Source organism: Anguilla anguilla, chromosome 8 (assembly GCF_013347855.1).
Source record: "Anguilla anguilla isolate fAngAng1 chromosome 8, fAngAng1.pri, whole genome shotgun sequence".
Taxonomy (NCBI): Eukaryota; Metazoa; Chordata; class Actinopteri; order Anguilliformes; family Anguillidae; genus Anguilla; species Anguilla anguilla.
In genome coordinates, this window is record NC_049208.1 from 50,161,937 (window position 1) to 50,182,659 (window position 20,723).

Here is a 20,723-nt window from a genome sequence, read left to right on the forward strand (position 1 = left end):
ACGGCTGACAGGAACTTATCTTTAAAAGGCAGGGAATTTAAGAGGCAGGGAGAGGCAAACAGAGAGACGAGGAGGGAACGGGGAGATGGAACAGATGCAGTCCTCCTCTTGAGACCCGTTCAGGGAGAAAAAAAAAAACAAACCTTCGGAGACACGAATATCTGCATTCGGTCTTCGCCGGGACTGAAAAAAAAAATACAAGTCTGATGGCCCCGGCTAACGGCGAATGGAGTCATTATGAGACTGGAGAGGCAGGGAGCGGACCGCCAGCACGGTCGAGGGAGAGGCATCGAGGTAATTTTGACAGAGAAGAGGTAGAGGAGACGAAACAGGTAGCACAGGTCTGGGAGCGCTGCGATAAACGACGGTGGAAAAAGCGGCCCGGCTACGCGCGGCGCGCGCAGACATCCGCGCGAATGACAGCGAGAATGACAGTAATCCAGAACAGAACGACTGCGCTGTCACGAGTTTGAAATACGCGCATAGAAAAGGGGCTGTAATCCCTACACGGTCTATCCGACACGGATATAAATACCCTTGAATTAAAGCTGACATTCTGCATTGTGACCTCATATTCGTTGTTTTATTTCAAATCCAATCAGATGGAGTAACAGAGCAAAAACAACAAAAGTTGTGTCACGGTTCTAATACCTTTGTATTTTACTACATATACAGTGAGCTCTACAATGATTGGGACAAAAACATATATTTCTTGATTTAGCACAATGGTAGATTTGTAATGAAACACTCAGATTCTCAGCTTTCAATAGTATAGTATTCTTATACAGTATATTTTAGTTTCACAATGTCGAAATTACAGCACTTTTCATATTAGTCGAGCGTGATTAGTCAAGTGTGTTCAATTGCGTCTTCAGTGAAGGTATAAAAGAGATATCAGTATCGAGTCTGGAATGGAGGCTTTTGATTTGCCTTTGGAGTCAGTTTTTTTGCGTTTGTCAACATGAGGACCAGAGCTGTGCCAATGAAAGTCAAAGAAACCATTATGAGCAAAGGATACAGTCAGGGACATAGGCCAAACCTTAGGCTTACTGAAATCACTGTTTGGACCATCATTCAGAAGCTAGGGAGCACTGGAGAGCTCAGCAATCACAAAGGGCCTGGTAGACCAAGGAAGACCTCTACAGTTGATGACAGAAGAATTCTCACCATAATGAAGAAAAACCCCAAAACACCTGTCCAACAGATCAGAAACACTTCAAGAAGCTGGCGTGGATGTGTCAGTGATTGCTGTCAGCAGAGGGTTTCACAAACAGAACAACAGATGCTACACTGTAAGGTGCAAACCATGAGTTAGCTGGAAAAACGCGATTCCCAGGTCGCAGTGTGATAAGAAGCACCTAAAAGAGCCTGCAGAGTTCTAGAAAAAAGGTCTTGCAGACAGATGAAACCAAGATTCTGTTGTCAGCGGGATGGAAAGAGCAAAGTGTGGAGGCCTAAAGGAACTGCCCAAGATTCAAAGCACCCTCCCTCATCCGTGAAACATTGTGGTGGGGGTGTTATGCCTTGAGCATGTACGGATGCCACAGGTACTGGCTCACTTGTCTTCAGTGATGAAGTAACTGCTGATAGCAGCAGCAGAATGAATTCTGACGTATACAGAAGCTTCTTATCGGCTGAAGGTCGAGAAAAATCCTCCAAACTCATTGGACGGTGCCCCACCCTATAGCAAGACAACGATCCCAGGCATACTGCTAAAGCAACAAACACGTTTTTCAAAGGCAAAAACATGAAAATTCTTGACTGACCGAGTCATTCACCTGATCTGAATCCAATTTAACGTGCATTTCATATGTTGAAGAGAAAACTTGATGCAACTTGCCCCTGAAGCAAGCAGGAGCTGAAGATGGCTCCAGTACAGGCCTGGCAGAGCATCACCAGAGAAGATACTCAGCACCTGGTGATGTGTGTGGGTCACAGACTTCAAGCAGTCATTGCGTGCGAAGGATATGCAACAAAGTACTAAACAAGACTCCTTTCATTTGCATACCATTAATATGTCCCAAACATTATGGTGCCCTGAAATGGGGGGCTATGTATAAAACATGCTGTAATGTCTACATGGTGAAACCAAAATGTATATAAATAACCTTCATAAAACGTGAGCAGGTGCACCTGAACTACATTTGAAATTCAAAATTGTGGAGCATAGAGTCAAGGAAAATGTTTTTGGCACAAACATGGAGCTCACTAAATATATATGGAAATGTGCAGAGTGTTGTGCATAAACAAATAGGAATATTTACCAGAGTCAGCCCTGGGGGTTTGGTGGCCCGAAAAGTGCTCCAACATAAATCACACCAACCGCTAAAACTTGAACTGTGTGGCCCAGGGACGGCTGTGGCCCTGCACGGAGTGCTCACGCCAGCGGCCATCTCTGATATTTACCTCGGACACGGAATACGAGGAGCCAGTGACAAATAAATAAACGAGGAGAGAGACCTGCGTTAATGAGAACAAACGGGAGTGCTCAAAGACTATCCGTGCACTGCGACACCGACCGTCTCCCTCTCTAAGCGAAAAGACGCGGGCGGAGCGAGCACAGCCTCAGTGCCAGCCCCGGAAAGAGGGCGATTGTTCCCCGTATTTAAACTGAACGGTAGTAACCGCAGCCGGAAGCACGGAGGCCCCTCCGCACCGGGGACGCGATCGTGGCGGACTGGCTGGTTACGGTAGAGCCTGACGCCGTGCTGGCCCTCTCACCCGGCCCCGGTGCCAGGCCCGGTGCCAGGCCCGGTGCCAGGCCCGGTGCCAGGCCCGGGGTTAGGCCCAGTGTCAGGCCCGGTGCCAGGCCCAGTGCCAGGCCCGGTGTCAGGCCCAGTGCCAGGCCCAGTGCCAGGCCCGGTGCCAGACCCAGTGCCAGACCCGGTGTCGACGGCGGTCAGGGGAACGAACGACCCCGGCCCCGAGAGACGGGTTCTGCGCCGCGGGCTCGCTAGCTAAACGGGCGCCAAATTGCCTCCACCGGGGCTCGGCGCGGCCGCCAGGCTGCTCGCGCCCCCGGGAGCCGACCAGATAAAAAAAAGCGCGCTGCGCCCGGCTGGATCACTTGAAAGGCGGCGGCGCGGCTGACGTACCTCTGTCAAGGGCTGCGTCTTGACATTTTCGAAAGGTGACATTTAATCATTTTAACATTACGTTCGGAGCACTCTCCCCCCACGGCGCCGAGGAACCCCAGCGCAGTCTGAAAGCAGGAGCGGAAGGCTCGAACTGGAGGACTGTTTTTCCAGCCTTATTTCTCTGAGCGTTTTTTTTTTTTCTCCGTCTTATTTACCGAGTTCTGTTCATTTCCCGGCGACAGCTTCGCTCGGGTAATTACAGCAGCGCGGGGGGGGGGGGGGGGCGGCTTGATTCCGTAATTCTACACAATGGAAAAAAAAAACTCTCGGAAACATTATCCATTCATTTCTCAACCCAACGTGTCATCGCTGCAAATAATTATGATGAATTGACGTGGCGCGGCTTTTGCAGTCGTGCTTCCAGTTCTCGCGCTTCCACGACCGTAAACATTCGGCGAGGACAAACAGGGACAATCGGCGAACAACTACATCGTGATCTGACCCATTACTATTGATGACCCAGTGCAGGAAGAAGGATCTGTTGTTGTTACCCCCCCCCCCCCCCCGATTAATCATTACGTTCCAGGATGTCGAGAGTGCCAGGATTCGCTCTAGCGCGGCAGTCTCGCAGGACCAGCCAGTGTGTATCAGCACACTCTGGGCGGAGCCTGGCTCTGGACTGATAATGGTGTGAAATCGCTGGTCCTCGCTCCCTCCTGGACCGGCTCTCCGGACTTATCTCTGCCGAGAGGAGGAGCGATACGGGCGACTGCGCCGTCGCCGATGACCTCGGAAAACGTGATAAAAAGTCGAAAAACCGAGACACATAATTTCCAGGCTTTTTTTTTCCGCATTCAGGGAAACGAGGATAGCATCCTGGCCAGAGCTCAACATGAACCCAACCGACGAACACAACCGAAGGACAGTGAAATGAAATGAACAAAATGAAAGACATGCACCATATATAATAATGAGCTTAAGGATGCCAGCCAAAGAAAGCTTAATAAATTAAACCCGGTGTGAATGAAAGCACAAGGACTGTTTATAAATAAATCTAGACACAAGGCCAGCAGAATAAACAGCACGAGGAATGCCAGCTAAACCAAGTGCTCACCTTGCGTGTGCAAATCATACCGTCCTCCAGTCACACCCCCTGCACAGGTATCGGCTGCCCACAGCACAGGACCCGCGTCAGCGAGAGACGGCCTGTAAGCCCCGCCCCCACACGTGATTCGCTGCCATTACGGATCAGCGGCCCCCTGCCGTCAGCGAGAAACACGCTAAATATCCGGCAGCAGTGTAGTGTAATGGGTAAGGAACTAGTCTTGTAACCTGAAGGTCGCAGGTTCGATTCCCCGATAGGGCAATGCCGTTGTACCCTTCAGCAAGGTACTTAACCTGCATTGCGCCAGTATATATCCAACTGTATAATTGGATACAATGTAAGCCGCTCTGGATAAGAGCGTCTGCTAAATGCCTGTAATGTAATGTAATATCCCTAAACATACCTGTTACGACCAGGTCCAGGGTCAGACTCAAGGGAAATGAGTGGGAAATGGGTAAGGGAAACGTACTGTAAACCAAAGAGTAATTTTGGTCCCTATCTGCCTATCCAAATCTAATTGTAAGCTGGCTAGTCTTCAAAGGGTTCTGGGCACAGGGTGGCTTTGAATGCTGAACTTTAGACAGATGACCAATAGTCTGAAACCGACAGTCTGAATAGCATAGCCCCGACAGAGTGTTAAATCTCCACCCAGAGTACCTTCAAAAATAATAAAGGAAAAATAACAAAGCAAAATAACAAACTTGTGTCCCGATGGAAGGATTTGTAGTCCAGCTGGGAACACACTAACCAACCGGAGCACTACACAGTGGGCGGAAGGACAAAACGAGAGAAGAGGTCAAGAACGAGCGAATGGTCAAACACAAAACCCAAACAGCGAACAAAGCGGAGGGGCTAGGCCAGGATCGGAATCGAATACGAGAGCGAATGGTCAGAAACACAAAAACAACGGGGCAAACAAACTACAAGGGCTGAGGCAAGAATAGGAGTCGAAGGGAACAGGTCAGTGGTCATAACCGAGATCGAATCAGCAAACAAACGAGGAGGGCTAGACGGGAATCAGAGTCAAACAAAAACAGGGTTTAAATATGCAAAGTCAAGCAAAGCAATCAGTGTGAACAACCCGCCAACCGCGAGTGCAAAGAGCTCGTCTCCACTGGGGACAAACGGCGGCTTTTTCAAGCCGAGTAACCGAAGACGGAAAACGACCAATCAGATGACGAAACACGAAACGCACGCGCGGAGACAAAATGTAAACACAAACATACGACAGGGGTCGTAACATACCCATTACGCCATCTGGTGCTTACCCAGTACACTCGAGTTGAGATAATTCACGCAAATACTTCCAAGATTTAAAAAAACGCTCACAGAAAAACAAATGCATTGTCACTGCATTTAGCCATCTACGCTTCTAATCTACAACAGTAATTGTTCAGGGAGAGACAAGGGACAAGAGGAGAGGAGAGGAGAGCAAGAAGAATTACAGACAGACAGACAGAGAGAGAGAGAGAGAGAGAGAGAAAGAGAGAGAGAGCGAGAGAACGTGATTATGAAGAAATGAGAAAGTGTAATGATATAAACTCTGTTGTGAATTTTGAGTTTGAGTCACAGTGAAGTCATTTACAGCTCGGGAGAACAATTATTTCTTATGACCGTTTCAAATTACTACACACTCCACTGAATACACGCTGAATGAGAGAAACTTGGTGGTGGGGGGGGGGGGGGGGGGGGGGGGGCGGGGGTGAGACAATAGAAAACAGAATGCAAAATAGAGGTGACAAACAGGGAAGGGCAAGAACAACAGAATAAGCTAAGGAACCAAAACAAGGAACATTTGCAGGAAAAGGATGATCACAGAAAAAAAAAAATGCATTCCATTTTCCACTTCTGTATATCAATTCAATTTAACACGGTCCACTGGTGTAATTTGTTGTTATTTTTATTTTAGCGTTTTTGACACTGCCACGAAAACTACACCATGATGCCGGTTACAGATTTATGTGATGTCACGATTGATGACCTAAGTTATACTGTGTGGAGGAGAAGGCCAATACATTCGTATCCAAGCTCTATGAAGATTGCATTTGTAGCAACTGTTTTGGCAAATTGTCAATTAGATCATGGAAAGGAGCCAATATTGAATTTGAAAGGTAAAGCAGGTTTCGAGAAGATAAGCTTGTATTTTTTAATTAAAGGACTCCCTGCTGGAAGAAAACTAACTCAAAATGAACAGATTGGTAAATGGTAAATTTATAATCTGTCACATTTGATTTTCATTTCAAAATTGCAGACGCAATTTTGGCCGATGTAAGATGAAGCAATGCACTATGGGGGCGCTGGTCCTCCGGCTCCAAAGCTTTCCTTTTTGGAGGATCGTTTACTGTTGGCGTCGAGCGGTGCGATCTGAATAGTTGTTGATTTGTTTGAAACAGTGGCATTTAGCTGAATGTGGATACATTAATTCAAGTGATTGACCATTGAAAACCACACCCCTGGATTATCTGAACGTGTGTGTGTGTGTGTATCTTTTTTTTTGTGTGTGTGTATGATGGCCGTGTCATGTGAGCGCGCGCGTGTGTGTGTGTATATAAGCATGTGTGTGTGTGTGTGTGTGTGTGTGTATGTGTCTGTTACACAAAGCTGGGGAAAACCTGAAATAGTAGGCTGAGGGCAATATCAGTAACCAAGGGCACAAGACACTTCAGAGTGCCCTGGCCCACAGTCTCACTCCAGCAGCTATGGCACTTTCAGATGAGTTCTGCACGCGACCAAACAAGGGCAGCCCCCTCTCTCCACACATGCACGTGTCCCGCCATCTCCATCTCTCCCGTGCGGCCGCAGGAACCGGTTCCCTCCGGTCTGCGCCCGCCACACGGCGAGCTCCTGAGTCGTAAGGCCCGTGAGACTAACGTGCGTATGGCCGCTTGGAGCTGGATCAACAGGCTCAGGGCGACACGTTGCGCTTTGGCACACAGGGGCGTTCTGACAGAACCCCGACCGAGAGCGAACTGGAACGGCCGCGCATTCGATGATGATGACGACCATGATGATGATGATGATGATGAGTCACGACTTGGCACGCTCCGGAATGACCTTCGGTTGAGAGGGGAGCTATCTGTGCTGCACTGTAAAATAATGAGCAGTTGGGATGTGTGAAGCAATTTGGTGCAGATGGACGTCACAGTTAGCACTTTCTACAGTTTGTTTGTTTTTTTTTAATGCTCTTTCCTCTGTTCTCTCAGTTTTGGAACACACAGTCATAACCGCTGGACACGCTCGTTTCTCCTTGGGTGACGCTACAGCCAATTATGCACACTGCTGGCCACATTCAATACCAGACCTTAGGCTGTATCCACAGTGGCTAAGCACCCTAATACCAGCCACCAGCCCAGATAGTGCTAATTGCTGGCTCCGGGAATGGAAAATAATAATGTCCTCACAGTGTGCGTGTGTGTGTGTGTATATATATCATACAGTTGAGGCCAAGAGTTTACATACACCTCAGCTAAAGATATTAAATCTCAGTTTTTCACAACTTCGCACATTTCATGGTACCATACATTTCTTTCGGCAAGTCAGTTAGGGCATCTGCTTTGTTCACATCAGAGATCATTTTAAAACAATCGATTAGAGACAGATTTAAATAGACCTGTGGCTGTATCTAAGGGCCTACATTTAGAGCCACTGCCTTTATGCCCTTGATACCATGGGAAAATCCAAGCAACTCAGCCAAGACCTCAGAAAAATAATGGGACCACACAGACACTGCATCATTCAGGAAGGAGGCACAAATGAACTTCCAGGGCTGAACGAACTTTGGTCCGAAAGGTTCAACTGATTCCCAAGACAACAACAAAGAAACTGGTGCAGAAGTTGGAGGCATCAGATACCAAAGTATCTACATCCACCATTAAGAGAATCCTACGCTGCCAAGGCCTGAAAGGCTGTCGCGCAAGGAAGAAGCCCCTACTCCAAGACCGGCATAAAAAAGCCAGAATGAAGTTTGCAGGTGATCACCAGGATGAAGACCTAGCCTTTTGGAGGAGTGTTCTCTGGTCAGATGAAACAAAAATTGAACTGTTTGGCCATAATAATAAGTGCTATGTATGGAGGAAAAAGGGTAAGGCTTTTAATCCGAAGAACACCATCCCAACTGTGAAGCATGGGGGTGGCAGCATCATGTTGTGGGGATGTATTGCTGGAAAAGGGACTGGTGCACTTCAGAAAATAAATGGCATCATGAGGAAGGAGGATTATCTAGAAATACTGAAGCAACACATCAAGACATCGGCTAAAATGTTAAAACTTGGTCGCAACTGGGTCTTCCAGCAGGACAATTATCCTAAGCATACCTCCAAAGTTGTAGCAAAATGGCTTGAAGACAACAAAGTGAAAGTATTGGAGTGGCCATCACAAAGCCCTGACCTGAATCCCATAGAATATTTGTGGACTGAACTGAAAAGGCGTGTCTGAGCAAAGAGGCCCACAAACCAGTGGGTGAGTGAGTTACACCAGTTATGTCAGGAGGAATGGGCAAAAATTCCACCAAAGTATTGTGAGAAGCTTGTGGAAGGCTACCCCAAGCGTTTGATTAAAGTTAAGCAATTAAAAGGCAATCCCACCAAACACCAACAAAGTGTTTTTGTTGTTTTGTTGTTTGCTTTTGTTTTTGCTTCTGATCCACTGAAAATCTGACATAGTACATAAAAGCTGAAATAAATTTGTCTTTTAGCTTTTATTTTGAAATGACCTCTTATGTAAATAAAGTAGATACCCTAATTGACTTAACACAGGGAATGTATGGTACCATGAAATTTTTGGAGTTGTGAAGGTGTATGTAAACTTTTGGCCTCAACTGTACATTCGCTGGGACATTTTCCTCCATTAATCCTGTTGTTTTCTAAGTCTTTAAGAAACACGGGGAAAAGCTGTTTTTCGGGCATCATTCTATTTCAAAATGGCTCCACGTGCAGTCACTTCTCTGCAAGTACCGGGGCAGCAATTAAAACTTCTAAAGACTTACGCATCTTTCATTTTCATTGAAAGCCGGTATTTATCCGCTCTTTACGTCCCTCTATTTAGTCTTCTTTGTCTTTAAATAATATGAAGCAATTACCACTGTGTCACCTACTGACATTCGCAAGAGAAATTTATAGGACTAATCTGTGGCTCCTGCTTGTTTTCGGTTTTTGCTTCTCCCTAATGCGATACTCTCCCTGACTCCACACTCTGCCCATTTCTCACACTCTTTCGATTCAAACTTTTGGGAGGGAAAAGGAATACAAATGGCCGTGGCAAAAAAAGAAAAGATTAAAATTTGTTACGGAGGGAGAGGGAGGGGACGCAAGAGAGGGATTATGCAGTGAGTCATAACGAGATAAATGAAAGTCAAATATATTCGGGGGGGGGGAGGGGGGGCAGATATATACTGAGTGCAGATGAGGAGGATGTGAAAAGAAAAATTGGCAGGAAAATATGGGCTCTACAGGGGGCTCCGTCAGGCGGATCCAGCAGTTTAGTGACCCGGGCCATGTCCGAATCAGCACACTTGCCTACTATTGAGTATGTGTTGAGTACACTGGATGAGAAAGTTGTCAAGTAGACAAAATGCTTGTAGTGTACTTAAAGTCCCAGGATTATATATATATATATATATATATATATATATATATATAAAATATAATCTAATATATAATATGTTGTCGATGAGTATATTCAGGAGCATACTTTTCAGGAAGTAAACAGCCATGTTGGTCCCATAAATATATGACTCGTGGCTTCACTTTAAAAACAGGACGCAGCTTCACTTACTTCATCTTCCTTCAATAACAACGACAACACGTGAGCATGGGCAGAATGCCTTACGACACTTCCACAGTACGACAGTTTATTGCACACTGCCCATCGCGCACTAAAGCGTAGGCACTAAACAGTAGACAGTATGCTTAGCAGACAGTACATATTTTGAGGTCACAGTAGTTAGTAGTTAGGAGGCAGATTCGAGCAAAACCCTGGAATCAAAACCAGGTCAGCGGCGGCAGCTCTGGCCAGCAGCTCTGGAGGGGCCATGCGAGATTGGCCGAAGCATCAACTGTGGAGGGGAAGGGGGTTTCAGTCGCCAGGACCGTCCGTGTCAAATCGCACAACAGCGACACCTCTGGTCATGTCACGTAACTGCAGCAGGGCCAGCTGCTCGTGAGGTGCGGTTCGCTGACGCGGCAGCAGCGCTGCTCGACCAGCAGACCACACCACGGGGCGAAAAGAAGCCGCATTTGTGGGCATTTGAGAGCGGTATAAAAGCAAAAAAAAAAAAAACAAGGGTAAAAAATATTGGTTAATAAAATGTCACCGAACCACCCGCGCTCTCGCCGAGCCGCATCGTAAGCTTCCAGCGCTTGTCTGCGACATCACTCTCAGCGTGCGAGAGTGAGAGTCTTTCAGTGTTGGTGTCAATGGCTGCGGGCAAAGTTGTACTTATCTCAGCAGGAATTGAAACGGCAAAGTGTGCAGCCTCCGTTTCAAGTGCCTAATGTCTAATTGATACCGCTGCTTAATTACAGGCTGCCTGCAGCCGTCCTTAATATTTCTAGAGCCTTGTTTCTCGTTATTATCGGTAAGCTCATAATAATTTAATTTTCCTATTTGAGTTTACTTCCGATTGTTTTACATGCCATCGCATTCAGAACGCCTGGTGAACTGTACACAAACTCATTGTAGAATTTCTTTTAATTACCTCCCACTATCGCCTCGAATTAAAAATGCGGCAACTGCTGGTGCTGCGGGAAACAGCAACATTTCTGCTTGACATAATTGTCCCAGCTTCATTTTGGAACACTTTCTCAACATTTTCATCGGGCGAAAAAGAGAGGCCGGTTTATTTGCACCCTGCTCAACACACGCAAGCGATCCGCAGCAAGAAAACACAAATCTGATCAAATCAGAGAGGTAAGCGGACATTTCTACAACGACTTATAAACTGCGTGACGATAAGACTGTTGTTTTTTTTTTGACAGTCGGCACAACCAGCCACAGCCTCTTTATCGGGCGACAGTGTAATATAACGGTTAGGGAACGTGGCTCTTAACTCAAAGGCTGTTTGAATCATTCCCAGCTGGGGTGCTGCTGCCGTACCCTTGAGCGAGGTACTTAACCCGAATTACTTCATAAAATATCCAGCTGTATAAATGGATGGTATGTGGGAAAAAATGTAACCATTGACTGGCTGGGTAAGAGCACCTGCTAGATGGCAAATTTATTTATTTGTCTGTTTATTGTATTATTTTTGCTGCTGGGGGAAATAGCTTTTACGAGGTTTCATTATTAATAATACCATATCTCTACTTAATTATCATTAAAGAGTTGTTGATAGTCTCACAGTGCTCTTTGATTATCATAATTTGTTTTGTTTATCGTTTAATTCTTCTCGTACAATGGCAGCATTCAGGAGAATGCAGGTTTTCGGATTTTATTTTTATATAGTTCCCTTAGAAAAACAATAAAATAGGGATCACAGGTAAATAATTTAAACTTTATAATGCATTTACAGGTGGAACAGTATTTATGGAGTCACTGATACAATGGCTTCAGCTCTAAATAAATTGCTCAGCCACTCAATTCAGTTCAGTTATCAGGAAGGTTTGCCTGTTTTCTCCAGAGGCAAACTGGTAAGAGGGAACTGCAGATAAGGAAGCCGTCGCTTGGTTAAAAATATTTCTGCCTGACGGAACCTGCCGGCATCTTTTCATCTCTTAGGTGTGAAATACAGACGCAGTGAACCTTTAAACACCAACTGACAAGAAGTGAAAACGCGAGCTCGGGTGCGCGCCGAAATGCTGTGGCACGCATTCCTCACTCTTTTAACCCCGCTAAGGGAATCTAGCCCTGTCGTTCAGCCATGATGGGTCTACAGGACAGCCGAAAATGCGTACTGGGACCCTGGTGCTTCAGAAAGGGGAGCATATCTATGTTCCCAGGGTCCTATATTCCCAGGGTCCTATGTTCCCAGGGTCTTATATTCCCAGGGTCCTATGTTCCCAGGGTCCTATGTTCCCAGGGTCCTATATTCCCAGGGTCCTATGTTCCCAGGGTCCTCTGTTTCCAGGGTCCTATATTCCCAGGGTCCTATGTTTCCAGGGTCCTATATTCCCAGGGTCCTATGTTTCCAGGGTCCTAAGTTCTAATGACCCCGTGTGTAATACCACACCTGTTGCTTACGGCGTTGTCGCCCTTTTTAGTACAGTCTGTCTTGATTGACAATTCATTTATTCAGTAGGTGAGAGTATACGGCTTTCTAACGATGTATAACATGTCTAATTTTGCTTTTGGAATAGTGTTTTATATCTCATCGTAACTGAAAGTTTTCTCATCATCGCATACACTTACGAATTCACCCTGTGGTAGCAGTAAAAGTCACTGCACCTGACGAAACGTTGTGAACAATTTTTCCTAATTTCTTGGAAAATGCTATTATTATTGAGGACTTCTGAGCATAGCTGAGCCATTTGTTTGCTGATAGACCGAACTGACATCGTTTTCTGGAGTAAGACAGAAAATCATTGATTTGCTGTCTCTGTCTCTATCTACTGAATACAGATAAGATTTCATGTAGAGCTGGGGAACACGAGACCCTTTGTCATGTTCCCATTATGTGCCATATAAATCTGGGGAACATAGGACCCTGGGAACATAAAAATGACCCCTCAGAAAGCCCTGTGAGAGCTCCCATTCATGCACAGACCCGATGTTGCTCTTCGATTTTCAGCTGAGGCAAACCGCTGCCTTTATTTGGCTGCGACACAATGACTCAGTGTGACCTTATGAATTGGAAACAGATTATTCTTTCCCAATAACGATGGCTTCCAAAGGATCCCCCCCACCCCCCTCTCTCCCCAACCCCTACTGTATCTCTCAAGGTTTTATGCTAATATGTACCTGTGTTGTGTCGTCGGCTGGCCAAGATTAAACCAGAAATAACGCACGTAAAAAACACACTCTGAACAAATCGCACACGCACTAATCTTACAAGTAGAGTATCACTTAATGGCACACTGGGGCCTGGTTCAAGTGTTGTAAACCAATACGAGATTGGATCAGGTAGCATGGCACCAGACACTGAGATCCAAAAGATCCAATGTGCTGTTGCTACATTGCTTTCAGTCATATTGCAGTCATATTCTACTGACATGGACAACAACAAATATAATCCAAAAAAATCATGTTCAGAGTTAAAAATGAATGAACAGTGAAGAATGGTCATGTGTATGTACTCTATATGTTACCATTTGCCCTTTTTAAACATTTTGTTCATTAACTGCTTGTCCCCATGCCAAAAAGGGACTTCAAGTATTTACCTGGTATCTAGAATACACTCCACGTCTCCGCATACTGTATGTCACAAGTGTGACACTCACTTCTGAATGTCTTACATACACAATAAAACACTGTCTGCCCGTCTTAACACTTTGTTTTCCTCGCCTACTAAATCTACACCGCCGAAGGTGACTTACACGCCGTACATTTTACATACGGCTTCAACAGCTGGGTTTTTCAAGGATGCAATTAAAGCGAGAACCTTGCTTCAAGGTACGCCGACTGCATTTGTGTCTTTTTGCACAACTGCCAAAACCACAAGTCATTTCATACGATCGGTATCCACAGTAACGTCACCACTTAAATTCCGTCTAACAGCCACTGCTGTGACACGCAATTTCTCTTCAGATTTTTTTTGTGTATTTATAGCACTGCACTCAATTTATTGGGCTCAGGAAGGGTCTTTAACTAGCTACTATACGCCGGCTACCGGGAAACCCGGATCACATTAAACAGTTAATTAATAAACACTACCTACTGTCCCATGACAACGCACTGAGCCACATTAAAGGCTCGTTTCCTCAGTCTCCACGGGCAGAGTGACTTCATTACACCGCATCGCTTCAGTGATCAAGTGCGGCATTACATCAACAAATCATCGGCCCGGGTAATAGATCATCCCCCGTTACGCGTCCCACGCTCCGGGCCATTATAACCGCCAGGATTTTGACATTGATGGACTATCATTGATCAATTTCCTCGGCTTTAATGCGGGCCCGACCTGCACCGCTCTGACCCTCCGCTTAGCCGAGTCTGCACAGATAAGGTTTTTTACTTTCGCACTCATTTTCGGTGGCCAGGCACGACAGTCGCCCTTTCGCAGAAGGACACCCAGTCATCGCGGGCCGCTTTAATAATTTTCTGTACCGTTTCCATTATTGTTAGGCTATTTAACGGCGCGGGTCCCACCCAGCTCCCGCTGACTCATCCGTTTCTGTTACTTCTTCTGACTTTTCTTTCACCTTTTCTTCAAACCACTTTTTTTTTTACTCCGGCCCGACCACTCCTTCCCTCTTTCTCCGCTCCCCCAATTTTCGTTGTGCGGAAGCCTTGAGGTCTCGCCCCATTAGCTGCCCATCATGGCCCTACCCTTACCTCCACCCCACAAAAAAAACTGAAAAAAACCTGATTTCGGTTTTTTTTAATGCAGCAATTACATGCCCTCAGTGCTGCTCCGTGCTCTATGGAGGATTCAGTCCTTTGAGCTAAACGTTCCAACGACTCCTTCAACTAATCAAGCCGCGGAAGATTTAACGGTGCTTGATCCAGCGTAATGACTCTTAATACAAGTGTCAGCACCATGCTACATTAGCTCACCCCCCCCCCCCCCCCCCCCCCCCCCTTTAAGAGATAGGGCCTACGCAACAGGGCACTTAGCAGGTTGGTATCAAATTGGAATGAATATTTTGCCCGCTAATATCTCCGCAACAAGCCGACATTAAAATTTCCCCACCGAAGCCGAATTGGCTGGTGCGGTCGTACCAGCGCAGTCTTCCCCCCCCCCCATCCCACAGATACACACACACACAACGGGCAAGTGCGGGTCCCTGAAATTAAGCAACGCTTAGCTTTGACGCACACAGATCTGGGAGATTCATTTGAGTATGGGAAATCCAGAGTAAAAACTTTTGTTTCTTTAATCCGCTTCACTGTTGGAAAAAAAAAAGCCCATTTCCCTGTAGTGTGTGCATTTCACCCGTGGCTATGCTGGCATGGTTTCCTGCTGCTGAGCTTCTTTTGTGTCCCATGGCGTAGGCTGGATTTTTATTTTCCACAGCTATCAGGCTCCTACTGCACTATCTTTCAGCGAGTACTTCAGGGGTCTGTGGGCTCTTCTCCACTCTCTCTTCTCTCCATTCCTCATAACCCCCCCTCCCCCCCCCTTTCAGCTGGATAGTACCAACGTACCTATATCTCCTTCCCCGCATATCTGTACCAGGAACGTTGACACTGGGATGGTACACCCGGGGTGCTGCCAAACTAAAATCCAGGGAGGCCGCAGCGTTTTCCACACTTTCCTTCCGGTTTCCTTTCAAATCAGCAGCCAACGGGACGAAACGCTGTGGACAGCACGACCCCCTCCCACCCCCCCGGGGACTGGAGTGTCCAACCCCCCCCCCCCCCCACGCCCTCTTAAACATCAGCCTGCGTCTCCGAGCGCCCGCCACAGACTCAGAGGCCAAGCTCCCAGGGGCCATGCTGGGCCCGCTTTCCCCCGATTCAGCGCTATCTCAGCCAATGCCCGATAGCGCTGCGAATCGTTAGCGCTGCGATTCGTTAGCGTCTGCCGTCCTCATAAGTCCGGGCCCTTACAGTACGGTCTCAGCGCACGTGGATGAACGGGTTCGGCTCGCTAAGACTCGCCAAGTCTTCGTTCCTGGTTTCGAGGAGGGGTTTTTTCCCCACTCGTCCCTTCAACGGGAAATTCGTCTATCTGTATTACGGTATGCAAGGTGTCCCCACAGGACAGCCCGTGTGATGTTTGCGTGACTTGAGACGTTAAACCTCTGGTGGCAGCCTGGCTGTTTGCGGCTGCGTAAAAAAAAATTAAACATTGATGGACTGGCTGATAGAACGTTCACCTCGCACCACACCCTCCCCTCTCTCTCTCTCTCTCTCTCTCTCTCTTTCGGTCCCACACCTTATTGTCAGTCTCCCCTCGTTTCGTGAACTCTTACCATCTAAATGGCACCGGGGCCGACGTTACACCCATTACCTCCCCTCTCCGCTTCTGTCCCACGCCTCTTTCAATCAGGGCCCATTTCTTTTTTTTGTTTGTTTTGGCGTGACAATCTGTCGACAGAGCCCCGAGAAGCGCGCGCATGGAGAAGACGGCACCGTGACGAATCGCACGGAGATGAGAACAAACGGGACAGACGCTACACAACGCATCTGAGTGAATAAACTGTTATTATGAGCTACTGAGGGACGATAATCGGGGGGGGGGGGGGGCAAATAGCCTCCGAGGCGGGTGCTAGTGTTCCAGCGGCTGCAGCCCTGCCCCCCTGTCCTCACTCACTCAGGCGGAGCACCCCGCACCCCCCAAAAAAGCTGAGCCAGACCCCCGGTCTCAGGACAGTCGGAGAGTAATGTTCACTGTGTGAACTGGACACAACGTGTTCGTGGCTATGAATAAAAAATGAGTATTGTATTTTATCAAACCTGCGTTTTCCAATGACCTTCGGTATGCACTTACTGTACGTCGCTTTGGATAAAAGCGTCTGCCAAATGTAATGTACAGTAAAGGACAGAGAGGCTTGCTTTGAGGACATGCATTATGCTGCAACACACTGCGAATATATGGACTTTTATGGAAAATATATTACTACAATAAATATATTTCACAGCAGTGCATTTCTAGATATATTTTAAAATATATTCCATTCCATTTCTCTAAGAGTCTCCCTGTATTCCCTTTCTTATTTGGCATTTCTATAGTGCAATATTGCATGTAAAGTCCATTAACTTGTAGCGTGGTTTGGGGGCACTAGAAAATCCCTCCCTCCCAACATGAGCACACTAACTGTCGGGCTGGACTGGCGTGGATATCTGGAGCGCTCTGCCTCCTACTTTTCTGCTATTGTCAAAATGGCTATTCCCTCGGTCGTGTGTGTTAGCACATGCCATCATGGCAATGCCCACCGGGTGAACACACAAGCGCACACACACATCCTCTGTCCTGTGCTTGAGTCAACCGCCACAGTCGCCGATCGTGCAAGAAGTTCGGGGGAACATCCTGCTGAATGGCGCCCTCCCTCTCTGGGCGACGCCAAGGCCAGCTGGGCGTCATCCTCCTCGACACTGTCACTGCTGCCACTGGAATCATCTGGTCTAAGGTTGGAGTTACAGTTTTTATTTTGGGGAAGGGGGAGGGACGGTCAGAGATTATGATTGCCAACTTGAGGGGGGTGGGGGGGGGGGGGGTTGTGATATGATTTATTCTGAGGGGGCGCAGGGCACTTTTCGGACAGAGGGCTGAGCACCCCCAGGCTTCCCTGTGATTTCAACAATGATCAGGTCAGGCTGCGTACATACCTTCGGGAGTGCCAGTTTAATAATGACAAATGCCTTAGCTGAGAAGCTACAGAGAAGCCTCGATATCGAGACATTGTGTCATCAATTTTAATTTGAATTGTATTTGCTTAGCATCCATTAACAGTGGCAGAGTCGTGGGGGAGCCGGAGGGGCACAGCACACAGGCAGAGGGTGCAGGAGAGCCACGCCCCGACTGGGGACTGAGGTGTCACTCAATCGCTGGGGCGCGCACATTCACACGCCGGGCAGAGCAGAGAACCCGGGAACAACCCCCGAAGGAAGAAAGGCACGGAGACAAAGCCCGATTCAAACGCCCCGACCGCGGAGCCGCGTGGAAAGAGCGCCCCCCGCAGCACCAACCGCGTCACTCCAGCGCTGATTTATGTTGCGGTGAATCTATAGGTTATCCACTCTTAACCTTGCTGGTATTCCTCAATCACGCCATGATGTCAAATAGAGAGACACGCGCACGCACGCACACACACACACACTAATGACATCATTGCCACCATAGTGCCACTGCAGTGCACACACAAACACACTGTGACAGGGGAGGCACTCGCACACAAACTAATTAACCCCCGTGCATATGCATGAAAAATTGACGGAGCAGGATAGCTAATTCAGCAGGCTGTCACAGCGAATGTGCCTGCACTGACGCGGTCACAAACTTGGTCGTCTCACAGTTCACGCACATGCACACACTGACAGTTACACGGACACACAAACAACTTCGGCACCCAACCTTGCGTGCACGCACTATATTATAGCATCACTAGGCACATTAAGAGCAAGAACCGCGCAGAGGTGAAAGAATGGATAGTTGTGTGGCGTGATACGCCTACATTGATGAAAGGTCAACAAACACATGGGGAACTGAGTGTGGAAAAAACTGAGAGAACGTATTGCGCCAGAACCCAAACCGTTCACAAAAAAATCTTTCTCGCGCTCTATTGCATGACGTACTACCATCTGCACGTTCGGGACAGATCTATACATACATTGTTCACATTCACAAGGACTTTTCACACAGCCGAATTGCACAATGCTAGAAGGGGCTAAAATACTGTACATCATGCTAAGTTCGTTTCGAACGATTGACAAGTGTCACTTAAAATATCAAGCATGCATGGTATTTTCATTTGAGATTCTTACCTGTGCGGGCAAAGATCAGCAGAAAAACGACGGAAAGCGAAGCGTAGTAGTTCCATACGGTGAATAATGCCATTATCGCAAATATGTATTGCCTGTTTCTCCTCTTCGGAACAGAATAACGGGCACTGAGCGGTTCACCTATGTATTCAGTCTACGTCGCCTGTTTAAAATCCAGGACTCTCGATTCCTTGTCAATTACATACTAATATTCGCACGCGCATGTACAATAACTGACTTAACTGAAAGCAAATTAAAGGTTCTGCTGGGTTTCTCTCCTACTTTAGAATGTTACTTTAAAACGCTAGAAGGGGGAGGGCTTCGGGTATGAGATTTCGGCCAGTGGTGTCTAGCTGTGTGCGAATAGAGGCGTGGATAGCGTGAAATAAATGGCTGGATTTAGGTGCCAATTTAAAGGGAAGTACTTAAATTCTACTGCTGGCTTCCATTAATTTCGTCGCTTACTTCTAATTACGATTTATCAGACCTGTCGGTCCCTTAATGGTATATACACAAAGTAATATGCGCTGTGTTTAGTTATATTCATAAATCAAAAATTCAAGAGTTATTAAGAGGGCGACTGTGTCTCGTTCTCTCTACCCACACTCATCACAATTTCCTCACGAATGTTAATTGGTACGGAAGGGAACTGTCTCCATCAGAGCATAGCTAGAATCACAAGCGAAGAGAAAAACAGTATGCCTTTGCCTGCGAGGATGCAGTTTAAAATAATATCCACTACTTAAATCCTCGCGTTTTTAAAGTTTTTCAGAAAGCTAGCGTCACGATATGCAAACAACGTTCCTGACATGCATAACGGTTCACATTACATGGGGAATTCTGGACTTGGGATGCGAGCACAGTTCAACAGATAAATCAACCTTCCATCTCACCCGCTCAACCTGGGCTCATCAACACTGGTCCCAGAGAGCCGAAAGGTCCGCAGGTTCACATTATTACTCAGTGCCTAATCGAGGCTGAGTAGTTAACTCATCTAACAATAATCTATTGGAATTTAATTTATTGTTGGTTTTAATGTGAAAACGGAAACCGTGTGGGTCTTTGGGGCTGGAATCAGGAACCCCTGCCCGTCAAACCGGGTCCAGAATTCTGCTGGTTCCTCCTTTTGAATTTAGATTTTTTTAACAGTCAGTGAATAAGCATTCATAGATTTTAATTCATATATGCTTTGTCTTCCAGCGCTTCATTTTACAGAAATATTTGTTTGTTCAGTGATCAAGTTCACAAAATCAGCAGGAACCAAGTTATTTTACCTTTCAGACTATCAATGAATCATTTTTAAAAAGCCCACTTATTTTTAAAGGTATAATTGCCATAGAGCTCATTAAAGAAAATGAAATATTGTCTGACAACTGGTTTAAAGCCCTGAAATTAATATTGACTATGAACTCTTGGTAACATGAATATGCTATTTGTTTTCATAATGTAAAAATAATTACTTAATATCTATTTGGGGTGAATCATTCCTCATTAGATGTGAAATCTGTCTCATTAAGAACCATTGGCAGCTCATTAGTGTTCAGAAACTGAATTTACAGTTGTAGTGCAAACACTGGTGAAGTCAGAGGATATCTCAGATTTAGACATTTCACACAGTGAGATGCAGTGCAGTGACATGCATATTACAAACATCTTGAACACTTGGGGTTTTGGTCAGTGATGTGGTAAAATTACTGTTTCTTACACGTTAATGAATTTCAAGCATTTTGAGAACATTACACAAATACAGAGTTATTTAAACAGGCCTTGCCATTGCCTTGTTTTCCATCTTTTTGATTTATCAGATTTTCCTCAGTCTGTTGCCAGGGTTCAATGAACATTAATAATGATATGATGAACGCAAAACTGGAGACAAAATTTATATTTGCTACAAGAATATTTATTACACAGATAGTGCTTTTTCCATGGGCTGGAACAGGCTGTACCAGGCATAGGAACAGGTCTCGAAAAGCAAAGTGTCTGCTGTCTTTCGTTTTACCTCTGCGCCACGCCCACGGGCCCTT

At 46.4% G+C, this 20,723-nt stretch overlaps 1 protein-coding gene across 1 annotated transcript in view; it reads right to left on the reverse strand.

Moving 5' to 3' along the window:
• The window catches only part of LOC118234354 (cell adhesion molecule 4-like), a 65,265-nt gene extending 45,969 nt beyond the window's left edge, over nucleotides 1-19,296 (reverse strand). The window contains exon 1 of the mRNA XM_035430829.1: nucleotides 18,703-19,296. Within this exon, the coding sequence (XP_035286720.1) occupies nucleotides 18,703-18,775 (73 nt within the window). The 5' untranslated portion in view covers nucleotides 18,776-19,296. The remainder of the gene's footprint in view (nucleotides 1-18,702) is intronic.
• Nucleotides 19,297-20,723: the final 1,427 nt, after the last annotated feature.